The 15,338-nt window shown below is 38.0% G+C and overlaps 1 protein-coding gene across 4 annotated transcripts in view; it reads left to right on the forward strand.

The window, feature by feature from the left end:
* Positions 1-13,029, forward strand: part of ADGRB3 (adhesion G protein-coupled receptor B3) — a 1,023,178-nt gene extending 1,010,149 nt beyond the window's left edge. For all 4 annotated transcript variants that reach the window (XM_040349908.1, XM_040349906.1, XM_040349909.1 and 1 more), the window contains 2 exons: positions 6,848-6,952; positions 12,195-13,029. In XM_040349908.1, coding sequence (XP_040205842.1) covers positions 6,848-6,952; positions 12,195-12,383 — 294 coding nt within the window. In that variant the 3' untranslated portion in view covers positions 12,384-13,029. The remainder of the gene's footprint in view (positions 1-6,847; positions 6,953-12,194) is intronic.
* The last annotated feature ends 2,309 nt before the right edge of the window (positions 13,030-15,338 follow it).

A 15,338-nucleotide genomic window follows, 5' to 3' on the forward strand; every position in this document is an offset into this window, starting at 1 on the left:
TTCGTTTGGTGGTATTTGATCACCTCTGTGGATTATTTTTTTTCCGCTATAAACAAAAGAAGAGCGACAATTTTGAAAAATAACACAATATTTTTTACTTTTTGATTTAATAAATATCACAATTTTAAAAAAAAATCCTCAGTTTAGGCCGATATGTATTCTTCTACATATTATTGGTAAAAAATTGCAATAAGCATATATTGATTGGTTTGCACAAAAGTTATAGCATCTACAAAATAGGGGATAGATTTATGGAATTTTTTTTTTTTTTTTTACTAGTAATGGCGGACATATCGGACACCTTTGACATATTTTTGGGACCATTCACATTTATACAGCGATCAGTGCTATAAAACTGCACTGATTGCTGTGTAAATGTGACTGGCAGGGAAGGGGTTAACACTAGGAGCGATCAAGGGACTAATTTTGTGTCCTGGAGAGTGATTCTTACTGTAGGGGGCAAGAACTCACAAGGGGAGGAGACCGATTTGTGTTCTTCTGTACTGGGAACACACATCAGTCTCCTCTGACAGGACGTGGATCTGCATATTTACATACACAGATCCACGGTCCCGCTGTGATCACGGGCAATTGCCGGGTACTCGGCGGACATCGCAACAACCTAAAAAAAAATTAAAGACACTGGCCCCGGATTCAGATAGAATTGCCTATCTATCGGCGGGCATAACGTATCGCAGATACGTTACGCCGCCGTAAATTAGGGCACAAGTTCCGTATTCAGAAAGAACTTGAACTAAGTTACGGCGGCGTAACGTATGTGGTCCGGCGTAAGCCCGTCTAATTCAAATCTGGATGATGTGGGCGTGTTTTATTTAAATTTCATGTGACCCCGCGTATTTTACGTTTTTTACGAACGGCGCATGCGCTGTTCATGAAAGAATCCCAGTGCGCATGCTCGAAATTACGCCGCAAATCGTCATTGCTTTAGACGTGAACGTAACTTACGTACAGCCCTATTCGCGAACGACTTACGCAAACGACGTAAAATTTTCAAAATTCGACGCAGGAACGACGTCCATACTTAACATAGGATACCCCTCATATAGCAGGGGTAACTTTACGCCGGAAAAAGCCGAACGTAAACGACGTAAAAAAATGCGCCGGGTGGACGTACGTTTCTGAATCGGCATATCTACCTAATTAGCATATTCCTCGCGTAAATATACGGAAGCGCCACCTAGCGGCCAGCGTAAATATGCAGCATAAGATACGACGGTGTAAGACACTTACGCCGGTCAGATCTTAAGGAAATCTATGCGTAACTGATTCTATGAATCAGTCGCATAGATACGACCCCGCAACTCAGAGTTACGACGGCGTATCCGGAAATACATCAGTCGTATCTCCTTTCTGAATCCGGGCCACTGTGTGGAAAGGTAGATACTGAGTAAACCCAGCTTAGAAAAAAATTTATCAGGAGGAGGGGTTACAGCTTTAAATCAGAGAAATGTATTTAACAATACAGAGCTTGTCATATAATAAAAACAAAAACAAAGAAAAAAAAACATAAATTAGATAAGGCATAGAGCCAATACAAGGTTGGGGTCTGTCCTGAAAATACTCTATTCCCTCTAAAGAAAAACATTTTATTAATTAAAATAGACATGTATAATTTATTTTGTTTTAAGAAACTGTCATTAAAGAATATGTTACCTCAGCATTTCATATTACGGATATGTGTCTGCTGTATCATGTACTTGTATGGAAAGCATTCTGTTCTTTGTATTGCTTCCTTTGTTTGAAATACTTGGTAATCCTGACAATCATTCTGCTTCCTATTAAAAACTGACAACACTAGACATATGAGCTGAGCATGGCCAGTTTTCTCAGCCTTGCTCTCTTCCAATGATTAGACTTGTGTTGACATGCACCAAATTCAAAATGTAAAAGTAGGGGATTAAGCATCAGTGAAAAATATATAGATAGGTAGTACACCGCAGACTGCTATACATATAAAGTGTAACCTGAGCTCATAAAGAGCAACAGTTAACAAAGGGGCTCCATATAGAAACACTCTTCAGCGTGAGTACAAAAATGTATTAGTACAAAAATAGTAATTAATTACCAAAGGAACACATGAATCAAAATCCTTCACCAGACCATAATTAAAACATCTGTGACAATGTTGTCAAGAAAGGGGAATTGTAAAACAGCCCGGGCTCTCAAGCATGCCTACAATTACACCAGGAGGCTAGCATAGATGACCAGTAGATGAGGCTAATTATAGCATCAGATGACACCCAATACCTGGACAGGTGTATGAGAAAAAAATAAAAATGTCCATAAACATGGGGCCAAATTGAGGGTCAAAAACGGCAGGATCTGAGGATACGAATCAGTGTAGAAGAAATATTTTGATAATGGTAGTAATTAAAGGAGCGGCATCAAGTTGTATAGAGTAATTTGGAGATGCAGATACAACAGACTCATACAATCATGGACACACCAGACTGTATACAGCCATGATGACATGAATAGAGAGAGTGGCAGACATTAAGTCTCAAGCCATTGAAGGCAAAGCACACAGCAGCACTGCAGTTCAGGGTATTCAATGTTATTGTGGGACCTTACTGTCCCATGCAATGATCTCACCCACAGCACAGCTGGATTCGCGGTCCATCTGTGACCATTACATGAGACGTCCGTTGTTCTCCTTCAGTCAGACCTCCAGAGGTGTTGTCAGTGTCCGTGCTCTCCCAGACTGATGCAGTTCAAAGGTTCCTCATGATGCTAGCCAGCTCAGTTTGAAGTGATGCAATGTGGAGTATACAAAGCCGCATGAGCATGCCAGAGAAACCGGGTCAAATGACAGAGTAACGTCAATGCATTTTGCTCAGTCATGTGAGCTTCATCAGGACACCCCTGGTGTAATTTTATGAATGCTTGAGAGCCTGGGCTGTTTTTTCTAATTCAGCTACTTGACAACATTGTCACAAATGTTTTAAATATGGCGTGGTGAAGGTTTTTGATTCATTTGTTCCTTTGGTAATTACTCACGCTTCTCAGAGTGTTTTTTACATGTAGGGCTGCTTACTCCCCATGCAGCTGAGAACAGAGGGTAGGTGATCACTTTAAAAGGAAAAAAAAAGAAAGAAAAAAAAAGGTACTTATAATGATATAAATATATATTCATGCACATTGCACTTTAGGAGGTTTACTTTGGCACTGATTGGCACTATACACTTAAATATATATATATATATATATATATATATATATATATATATATATATATATATATATATATATATATATATATATATATATATATATAAAATATATATATATATATACACAGTATAAATATTTTGCCTTTTATTTCTATTTTCAACTGACTGGGTTAATGGTGATGGTCAGGTGAGATTTCACATGTATTTTAAGTTTTTACTGATTTTATTTAAAGCGGTAGTTCACCCACAATCCCATGATTTTACCATCGAGACAGGCATTGTAGCGCGAGCTACAGTATGCCTGTCCCGATTTTTTTAACCCCGTACTCACCTTGTAGTCGTCCATCGTAGATTCCGGCTCCCGCGGGGAATGGGCGTGCCTATGGAGAGGGAGGATGATTGACGGCCAGCCCTGGCACGTCACTCTCCCCGAAGACAGCCGGAGTAGGTCTCGGCTCTTCACGGCGCCTGCGCACAGGCTATGCGCACGCGTCGTGAAGACCAAGCCTATTTCGGCTATTTCCGGAGAAGCGTGACGCGCCAGAGCCGGCCGTCAATCATCCTCCGTCTCCAGAGGCACGCCCATTCCCCGGTATCTTCGATGGACGACTACAAGGTGAGTATGGGGGGAAAAAATTCGGGACAGGCATACTGTAGCTCGCGCTACAATGCCTGATTTTAAGGTAAAAAAAAAAAAAATGTTTTTTTCCCGTCCATAGGGTGAACCCCCGCTTTAATTAATGTGATACTGTACAGCTGTAATTGAATGATAAACTAATTGCATAATAAGCATTTTTTTCTTTTGAATGATCTATATTCAAAGCAATGTCTTTCTGGAGAAGTAACAAATGCATCTTCAAAACCCCTTAAAACACTTTCAAGTCTCTGAACAGCGTTCAGTTTAAATAGATTACAGAAAGAAAATTAAATTTGGAATTTTTGAAGTGCTTCTTTGACGTGTCATTAAGAAATTAGCTCACAAAGAACACTACTATAGTTTTAGCAAATTGCTCCTACATATTTCTGTGCTACAGGAGTCTCGTTTCTAAGCCCCTTCCTCTCCATAGATATAGCCTGTACCTGCTCACAAAAGTTTGCCTTAATGTTAAATGTTTCTCCCTTCTTCTAACTGCTAAGGGACATATTTACCAATGGGTGAAATAGAAACATTGAATAATCTGTCACCATAATTTGCAGGTTTCCAATATTTTTTTTAATTTGTTTTAAATAGCACTATAGCAATAACACTCGTTTCAATACCACATGAGTTTCATTGCCTTACCCATGATATTATTTTACAACAAAAATCATTTAAACTTCTTATTGCCTATTGAAATACCAAGGACATTTAAAGGGGTCTTTTTTGGACAGTGTTCTAGTTTCCCAAATATTGTTGAAACAAAATTGACATTAAAGTGCAATTACGGTATGTCAAGACTATGGTCATTAAACTATTTACATATTGTAAAAGAGCTTTAAATCAAGCCCCCACTCACCTCTCTAGCTGCTTTTCATAATAAGTTATTAATTCTCAAAAAATCCTCAAAGATCACAGCAAAGACTCAGGCCTTGTACAGACGAGCAGACATGTCTGATGAAAACGGTCCGCGGACCGTTTTCATTGGACATGTCTGCTGGGAGGTTTTGGTCTGATGTGTGTACACACCATCAGACCAAATTCCCCGCGGACAGAAAACGCGGTGATGTGGCGGCGACGATGACGTGGTGACGTGCGCGAACCAGGAAGTTCAATGCTTCCACGCATGCGTCGAATCACTTCGACGCATGTGCGGGATTTCGGGCCAGCGGACATGTCTGATGAGTTGTACTAACCATCGGACATGTCCGACGGACAGGTTTCCATCAGACAAGTTTCTTAGCATGCTAAGAAACTTTTGTCCGCTGGAAACCTGTCCGCTAGGCCAGGAATCCGGCCCGCTAGGCCGTACACACGGTCGGACATGTCCGCGGAAACTGGTCCGCGGACCAGTTTCAGGAGACATATTCGGTCGTGTGTATGAGGCCTCAAAGCTCCAATTTCAGTGGGTTTCTAACAGCTTAGAAATATCTGCTGGTTGTTTAGATTAGAAAGCTGGCAGACTGCTAAGATCTGTTCTCTACAGAAATAAATTCAGATGCCAATACCTGTGTATCAAAGCAATGTCTTTCTGGAGAAGTCACAAATGCATCTTCAAACCCTCTTAAAACACTTCCAAGTCTCTATACAGCGCTCAGTTTAAAGCGGGGGTTCACCCAAAAAAAAAAGTTTAACATTACATTCAGCCGAGTTGTCAGAATGACAATCGGCTGTTTTTTTTAAATTTTATCCCCATACATACCGTATTTTCACAGCCGCTTCCGGGTATGTCTTCTGCGGGACTGGGCATTCCTAATTGATTGACAGGCTTCTGACCGTCGCATACTGCGCGTCACGAGTTGCCGAAAGAAGCCGTCGGTGCGCAGGCGCCGTATAGAGCCGACTCGCAGTCCGGCTTATTTCGGCAACTCGTGACGCGCTGTATGCGACGGTCGGAAGCCTGTCAATCAATTAGGAATGCCCAGTCCCGCAGAAGACATACCCAGAAGCGGCGGTGAAAATACGGTATGTACGGGGATAAAATTAAAAAAAACAGCCGATTGTCATTCTGACAAATCGGCTGAATGTAATGTTAACATTTTTTTTAGGGGTGAACCCCAACTTTAAATAGATTAAAGAAAGAAAATTAAATTTGGAACTTTTGAAGTGCTTCTTTGACATGTCATTAAGAAATTAGCTCACAAAAAAACACTACTATGGTTGTAGGAAATTCCTCCTGTGTGGAGAAACTTACTTTCTTCCACACATATAGATAGCTACAGAGACTTTTTAAAGCATCCTGTGCACCTGAGGAGAACCTAACTAAGACACGCAGCCAAATACACATATTAGATGTGTGCCTGTGTAAGGTCTTACCTGCCCAAAACAATTAAATATGTTCAGCTAGTTTTCTAATCCAGAACCCCCTGTCTGGTACACTATCTAGGTCCTTTTTCTTTCCTGTAATCAAAAAAATACAGTTTGGTCAGGGTTGTATTTGGAAAGAGCATCCGCCCATTATTAAAATCATCCCCATCTCCAACCCAATCAACACACCATTTCCTAGTTTTTCAGAACTTTGCCTTGCAGTAAAGCCTAATTGCCTAATAGTGCTTCCATTGCCTGTGCCAATCAAAATCCTTATTTGCAGGGAGACAGTAATAAGGCAGATAGACATTGTTACTATTTAAAAATGTATTTTTATAAATACATAAATTAGGGGGGGGGTATATCTACTGTAGCTTTCAGCCTTGACACGCTCCCTGATAAACCTAAGTGAAATGCAATTGCTTAATTGTTGGTTGCTGGAATGCCTTTATTGCAATGTGGGATGCCAAAGAGCATTATAGTGCTCAAGACAAGCATAATACAGAGTGGGGTCTGAATTTTAGGGGCTGTCTGGCAAAGAAGAAACAACTTAGAAGACAATAGGATAAGCACAAGCACCTACTTGTGCCTGCTGCTGGTAGTTCAAGACAGTTTTATATGCCAAGACCAGTTCACTTTAAATGTAATTATGTTTGCAGATAAACATTAACAAAACACACATAGTAATATGAGTCTATGTTTTTTTACACAGAAGGTCATGCATACCAGAAAGAGGCACATGGAATTATTTCAGGAATTAAATCAGAAATTTCAAACTCTGGAAAGATTTCGGGATATACCAAATACTGGATGCACGGTAAGTTCGAACGTAAAAAAAAAAGAAATCCAAACCATTTTGCATCACTTTTGAATGCCATTATCTACTTTGTTATAAACTAGATGTAGCCATACAAAGGCTGATATTAATGCTCGCTGCTATAGCATGTTCAATATTTAATTTCAACTGAGACTAAATGCTCTTTATTTGAATAGATTATGACCATAAGTACACATTTAGTCTGTAATGCCTGATGCAACTGTTAAGATGCTTAGGATCACTAGTGAGCACAGTTCATACTTGCTATGTTTTTAAAGGGTTATTCTATCTAAAATTACTAGTTTAACGATAGTCATGGCTTCTGTTAACTAATATGGTTTGAGTAACATGTATTCACCTGGTACTACTGTGTATTCTTGTGTGTTGCCTTTCTTTCTGTTGCATTCTCCAATAATATAATTTAGAGAACTTTTGACCCTCTATAATTTCAAAGGTGGAAATAAAATTAAACAAAAACAAATGTGCACCATTGTTTCTGGGCCATATTATGGGTAAAACAATAATACACGTATGTGGTATTGATGCAATCACCAGGAGAAAGATCATTTTTTTGGGGTTGTTCTTTGGTGTAGGTTATGGTAGTAGCGGGAAAAATACAGATATATTTAAAACAATTATTTGTTTATTATTATTATTATTATTATTATTATTATTATTATTATTGTTATTATTATTATTATTATTATTATTATTATTATTATTTTTGGCCAGTTTTCATTTGCTAATAATAATAATAAAAAAAAAAAAAAAAAGAAGATATTTATTACCGCTTACCACCCAATTTGCCCTGAAAACAAAGGTATAATTCACCTGGAGACATTAAGTAGTTGTGATTTCTATGTGCAGTTTTTCTAACACATGTCAAAGTTGCAAAATTGGTTTCAGGCACAGAAATGGTTTTATCTTCATTATGATGGGTTAATGTCACAGCAAAAGTAAATACAACGTTTTCTGGTACAACCAGGGAATTAAAGTTGACACTATCAATACTGCACAGCAAAAGAGTTCAGTTTTATAGGACTTTATTCCCTGTTTTAAAATGTATTGATAAGAGAAAACATGAAGCTGTATTCACAGACCCTCTGAGTTGTAGTATTTATCCATAAATATTGGGGAATTTATACATTAATAAATCATTTCTGTATCTCAGTGTGAATAAAAATGTGAATAGAAAATCCATGAATGAGTACCAATTAATTAACAATTCCCTAATTTGAAAAAAAATATATTTAACTGTTACAATTATGATAGTGTTCATACATACAGCTAATTTCCTAACAAATTGGGTTTGTTAAGCAGGACAGAACACTACACATACATGATTTCAAAATATGCTTTAAAATGACAAAAATAATTATAGTGAGCAATAGTGGTCCTGATTACTTAACGATGTTAGCTTATTTATTTATTTATTTATTTAATTATATTTACACCAGAATTGTATCACACATTGCTTGGTTCATAAAACAGCATTATTTCATTGCTCAATGCACGCACTAAAAATAGAGGCCGCAACATATGCATTGAACATAAATCAGTAAAAGGAATGCATTTAATGAGTGTGTGAATATCCGCAGGCTCCTGTAAACCCAAGTACAAATAATTTCTTTCTGCTCTTGTGCATTCCTTTTAGAAAATAAGGTCAAATATCTGTATTTTTTACCCTAGGTTGTTGTTGGCGCTTTGCTTACTTTAATCACCTAATCAATTTAAAGAATTATAAGATAGGCAAGGAATACATGGGCTGCATTTGCTAACCTCTCCTGAAATTGCCAGTTAACTGGCTGTTATTTTGAAACCTTCTAATGTTACTATGACTCTCCTGTATCTGCATACTTCCAGGTCAGAGATTAAAAAAAAAAATTGAAACAAGTGTTGACTTATTAAAGGGTAGATGCATTTATCTAGAAAAATCAATGTTAATAAATAAGGTGAAGTTGTGTTTACTTAAGGTAAATAAAAAAAAAATTACTAGTGCATGACTGGGTAGTCAAGGTGGACACAGCTTCATTTTATTCACTAACATTCACTGTGCAAAGTGAAGAGCCTCATAGCATTACAGTCAACTTCAATATTTCTTTCAGGAAAAGTTTAATATATTGTATTATTTAATTTACTTATGCAAGTTCTCATGTGACAAAGTCCAATTCTCTCAACCGAGCATGATGTAGAAATACCTCCTGCAGGGTTAATTTTGGCGATTTTGTAGTTACAGTACAAAAGAAGTAAAATAACACCCTTAAAATGTTACCACATGAGGGATTTGCAAAGTGGCCCCCTGGGGCTTCTGGCCCTGTAATACATGTAAAAACTGCTGGCCCCTGCTTGCTGTACAGTTTATTTTTTTCTTCAGTTACTAACTAATGAACACATTTGAGAATAGTTTAACCACTTAAGCCCCGGACCATTTTGCAGCTAAAGGACCAGGCCTCTTTTTGCGATTCGGCACTGCGTCGCTTTAACTGACAATTGCGCGGTCGTGCGACGTGGCTCCCAAACAAAATTTGTGTCCTTTTTTCACACAAATATAGCTTTCTTTTGGTGGTATTTGACCACCTCTGCGGTTTTTATTTTTTGCGCTAGAAAAAAATAGAGCGGAATTTTTTTTCCTCAGTTAAGGCCGATACATATTCAAGATACAAAATACAGATACAAAAATCGCAATAAGCGTTTATTGATTGGTTTGCACAAAAGTTATAGCGCCTACAAAATAGGGGATAGTTTTATGGCATTTTTATTAATAATTTATTTTTACTAGTAATGGCGGCGATCAGCAATTTTTGTGACTGCGACATTATGGCGGCCACATCAGACACTTTTGACACTATTTTGGGACCATTGTCATTTTTGCAGCAATCAGTGCTATAAAAATGCACTGCTTACTGTGAAAATTACACTGGCAGTGAAGGGGTTAACCTGTAGGGGAAGCTAAAGGGGTTAAGTGTGACCTAATATGTGTTTCTTACAGTAGGGGGGCGTGGCTTGGTGTGTAATGTCACTGATCGTTGTTCCCTATGACAGGGAACAGACAATCAGTGACAGACTCACTAGGAAGCACGGGGAGAGGTTTGTTTACACTTACCTCTCCCCATTCTTCAGCTCTGTGACCCGATCATGGGACACTGGTGGCAATCGGGTCTGTGGGTACTGCGGGCGTGGTCACGGAGCTCAGGACCGGGTCGCGAGCGCGGCACCGGCAGCACGCGCGACTCACGGCTGGGCTCTTAAAGGGCAACGTACCTGTACGTGCTTGTGCCCATCCGTGCCATTCTGCCGACGTATATCGGCGTGAGGTGGTCCTTAAGCAATTAAAAAGACTAGCATAAATTTTTTTTGTTGTTTCTACTGCCTAAATTTTTACAGTGTTGCATTTTGTTAAGGTAATGAACATTAGCCTCTCAATAAATTGTGAGAATATTAACTTTAAAGCTGAACTCTAGTTTTGTTACACTTTACAGTTTGTTTGGACCCAGCTGGCCCAAATGAACTATGTCCCTCACTAACATCTTAGTGTGATGTATTAACTGTATGTAGCTGAGGGTATGAGCAGCATACCACACTGTGTTCTGGGTTCGAGCTGGACCTTCCTGTCTTATACCGAAACAAAATAGAGTCTATTTGATCGGTGCTCAGCCTTTCATAGAAAGCTATGTATTCTAGAAATGAATGCAAAACCTCCTCCTTGGCTGCGTCAGAGAGGTGGGCTGATGATGTCACAACCTCTGGCTTTGTTTTCATTGCTAGAATACATAGCTGTCTATGAATGGCTGAGTGCCGATCAGATAGACTCTATGGTGTTCTGGGTATGAGACAGGAAGTCTCGGCTCAAACCCGGAACACAGTGCTGTATGCTATATGTAGCCTCAGCTACATACAGTTTATATTGCACATCCAGTGGCCTCAGAATCTAGTAAGGGACATAGTTTTTTGGGCCAGGTTGGCCCAAACAAACTATGTAAAGTGTAACAAAAGCTTTAATTTTATAAATATCCAAAAACAAATTCCTGTTCACCCTAAATTTTTGGTTATGTGCAGATGCAATACGTTAATAGGAATTTGCTTTTCACATGATTTGGTAACAGAAGTGAATATTAACAGCATTTTTAACGAAGATTCTCAACTCCCAACTGGCTAATGATATCCAAAGTAATCAATAAGGCTGATATATTTTACAGGGTCAGTCCACCCAAAACTAAAACATTCTAACCAGTTTTTTTTACATTTGTTAAGAAATTGGCAGTGAGGGCTGTGCCTGTTCTTAGCTCTGTTATATTATTGAAGGTTTTCCAAGTGGATCATAATAATTATGCTTACTAATTATATATCCCAAGGAATTCAACAGATTACTTGTTTTTTTAATCTTAGCAATAGCTGCTTCTAAGACAAATCCATGAATGCCATTTGTTGCAGTTTACTTCTTCATTCCACAGAGGTACAAAGGTTTCTTCAACCCATCCACCTATAACTTAAATATCAGTACTGTATTAATTCATCCTTTAAAGAAAAATTTGAAAAGTAATATAAACAATGTAAGTCCTGACCTCTCATTCTGAAAATGAAAGTAATCTGGCTATCTTGCTGATCCAATGATTTCTGTACTGCTTGAGTCATTATCTGGGAATGAGTTTGCAGATCAGGAGTTCTAAATATGCTCTGACTTCACTTGATGCATGCTAGTTCTCAATTAGTAATGCAGAACATTGTGAAGCCAAAGAAAACCAATGAACTATGGGGCAGATTCACAGAGCAAGTACGCCGGCGTATCTACTGAGATACGCCGGCGTACTTTCAAATTTCCCACGTCGTATCTTTAGTTTGAATCCTCAAACCAAGATACGACGGCATCTGGGTAAGATCCGACAGGTGTACGGCTTTGGAACCCGCCCCCAACCTGCCCAATTTCAAATACGCAGCCAGAAATGCACTACGCCGCCGTAACTTACGGCGTGAATTCTTCCTGGATTCGAATTTAAGCCAGGTAAGATACGGCGGCGTAGCGTATCTCTGATACGCTGCGCCTGTCCAATTGTATGTGAATCTGCCCCTATGCTTTTAGAGGTCAGCAATGCAAGCCTCTTTATTTTTCTTCCTTGTATATGTTTTTATTTATTTTATTTTTAATTTTTTTGTGAATTGCATATACTCAAATCATGTGTTTTTGTTCTGTATTACTTCAGTTTTTAGATTTGTGCTAATTTCGCTTTCTTCTTACTGTCCATAGGAAAACCCAGCAGTACACAAGAACCCATGGGACAGTTTCAAAAGCCCAAATGAATATCAACATTATACAACAATCAATGTATTAGATTCAGAAGTAAAGGATTCTTTAGAACTTAGACCTTCAGAATGGGAGAAATGTCTGAATTTGCCTTTAGATGTACAGGAAGGTGACTTTCAAACTGAGGTTTAATATAACCACAACAAACAGACTGAAAAAAAGACAAAAAGTCATTTGCACTGACACATGTGAAAGACTTTAGAAGCCTGGCGTCTGGACTTTTGTGGCCACTTCATGTCAGGATCTTCATGTGCCAAATGTCAGTGTTTTATTTTATTTTAATTTTTTTTTAATTTTGTTTCTTGTCTACTCTCACTAGCAAATCTAGTGCAGAACCAGGTGTACAATTCTTACCATCATGTGTTGTAAGTACCAGTGGAATGGATTTGTAAGGTAATCTTTATAGATCAACCTCAAACAACAATTCATGTTGTAACAGCTTCATTTGGTTTAGTTTTCAAAAAACTTCACCATGAAGCACAATGTATATATGCAGTTTTTAAAATTTATAACAGTCTGTTTGGCCATTACTACACTTTTTACTTTATAATATAAAAAAGAGCAAAATTTTTGTCATTAAATGAATGTTTGTTGAGCTACGTTCTTCATTGCTTTAAATGCAATAAAGTAATAATCTCACTTTTATATGAATAATATATTTCACATCTTTATTATTGCAGTTTTATCTTGGAAGCTCATGGTGGCTTTCTGTGCTGCAGCTCTGTATAAAATATTTAAAATGTTGTATGGTGTAAATAAACTTTTGTCTACAGCTTTGTTCCCTTTGTCTTCTGTGAAACATTATTTTTGTTTGCAGACTGGAAGAAACTCATTTGTTAAGTCTGTCAAATACATTTGATAGGATAGTCAGCTTTTTCTATAATATGAATATATGCTTTTAGCTTTAGGTGTTACAGAAGAAGAACTATATTTTTGCTATACTCACATCCATTTGCATTTGTTGCCTAATCATAATCAGAATATTGAAGCATTAAAATGGAAATACATTTATGCAATTGTTATATTTGCAAAATACAAATGTAAAAGTTCTAACCTATATTTCAAAGGAAAGCAAATTAGTTCATGAAAATTATATTTTTGATGCTTAGATATATGTGAATGTGAAAAGCTTAATGTAAATACTGTTGTCAATATATGTTAATAATGTATAAACTTTGTTTCTGTTTTAAAATTTTTACCTGTATCTGCGTTGGGACTGGAATACTTGCTTATTAAATATGCACACTGTGCTTCTTATATGGGACCAAACAGTGCAACACATATGCTTTCCTATTCCTATTTAGGTGAAAAGTTTATGGAATGTTCAACGAAGGCCAAATTTTATGGAAGGCCATGGAGCTGGAGTTACATTGAAAGCTGTAAAACTGCCACAAAGCATGAACAGGATAATTTCTGTTTAGTTCCTTGGGACTATTTGATGCTATCACAATTAAATATAGTATTGCACATTTTAAAATTCAGTTGAGCACTGTGCCTTCTACTGACTACTTTTCTGTACTTCAGCTATTACTAAACAAATTATGACAGTACAATTACAAATCATCTTACATATTTGTATTACATATTATGGCAAGGCAAAGTACTTTCCTTAAATGGAATTAAAATTACAACCATACAGTGGCAAAATCCTTATCTATTGATCATTGTGATCTAGTATGCATATTTCTTGTTAAATTACCTTGTTGCAAAACACGCCTAATGCTGAGAAGTTAACCTCTTACTGCCTAGGGGTCATTGAATGATGTCCTGCCAAAATTTACCAGAATAAAGAAAGCAAAAAAAAAAACATAGTCTACCTACACCACAAAATAAAATATATTAAATGATGGGCACTTTTATTAGTGCTGAAAATTGCAACTGATTAGTCATGTAAGGGCTTTATTGCACGGCGCATAGGTGTCTTTTATACAGTCCTGATCAAAAGTTTAAGACCACTTGAAAAATGGCAAAAAAACATATTTTACATTGTTGGATCTTAACAAGGTTCCAAGTAGAGCTTCAACATGCAACAAGAAGAAATGAGAGTGAGACAAAACATTTTTTGAGCATTCAATTTAATGAAAACAACGAATAAACTGAAACAGGCTGTTTTTCAGCTAATCAAAAGTTTAGGACCACACCTCCAAAAAAAAAACTAAACCCCCCCAAAACAGAAATCCAACTTCCAAACATGAACTCAGTAATGAGTAGCTCCGCCGTTATTGTTGATCACTTAAAAAATTAGTTTTGGCATGCTTGATGCAAGCGTTTCCATGAGGTGAGTGGAAACATTTCTCCAAGTGGTGAAGACAGCCGCACAAAGGCCATCACTGTCTGGAACTGTTGTCCAATTTTGTAAACTTTCCTTGCCATCCATCCCCAAAGGTTCTCAATTGGATTTAGATCAGGGGAACACGCAGGATGGGCCAAACGAGTGATGTTATTTTCCTAGAAGAAGTCCCTTGTCCTGCGAGCATTGTTTACTGTAGCGTTGTCCTGTTGAAAAACCCAGTCGTTACCACACAGACGAGGGCCCTCAGTCATGAGGAATGCTCTCTGCAACATTTGGACATAGCCAGCGGCCGTTTGACGCCCCTGCACTTCCTGAAGCTCCATTGTTCCACTGAAGGAAAAAGCACCCCAGACCATTATGGCGCCCCCTTTACTGTGGCGCGTAGAAAACATCTCAGGTGGGATCTGCTTGTCATGCCAGTAACGTTGGAAACCATCAGGACCATCAAGGTTACATTTTTTCTCATCAGAGAATAAAACTTTCTTCCACCTTTGAATGTCCCATGTCTGGTGCTCTCTTGCAAAGTCAAAACGAGCAGTTCTGTGGCGTTCAAGGAGACAAGGTTTTTGAAGACATTTTTTTGTTTTTGAAGCCCTTCAGTCTCAGATGCTGTCTGATGGTTATGGGGCTGCATTCAACACCAGTAAGGGCTTTAATTTGGGTCGAGGATCATCCAGTGTCTTGACGGATAGCCAATTGGATCCTCCGGCTCAGTGCTGGTGAAATTTGTTTGGGTCTTCCACTTTACTTTTTTGTTCTATAACCCTCAGGATCATTTAAGAAATTCCAAATGA

This window comes from Rana temporaria, chromosome 4, assembly GCF_905171775.1.
Source record: "Rana temporaria chromosome 4, aRanTem1.1, whole genome shotgun sequence".
Classification (NCBI taxonomy): domain Eukaryota; kingdom Metazoa; phylum Chordata; class Amphibia; order Anura; family Ranidae; genus Rana; species Rana temporaria.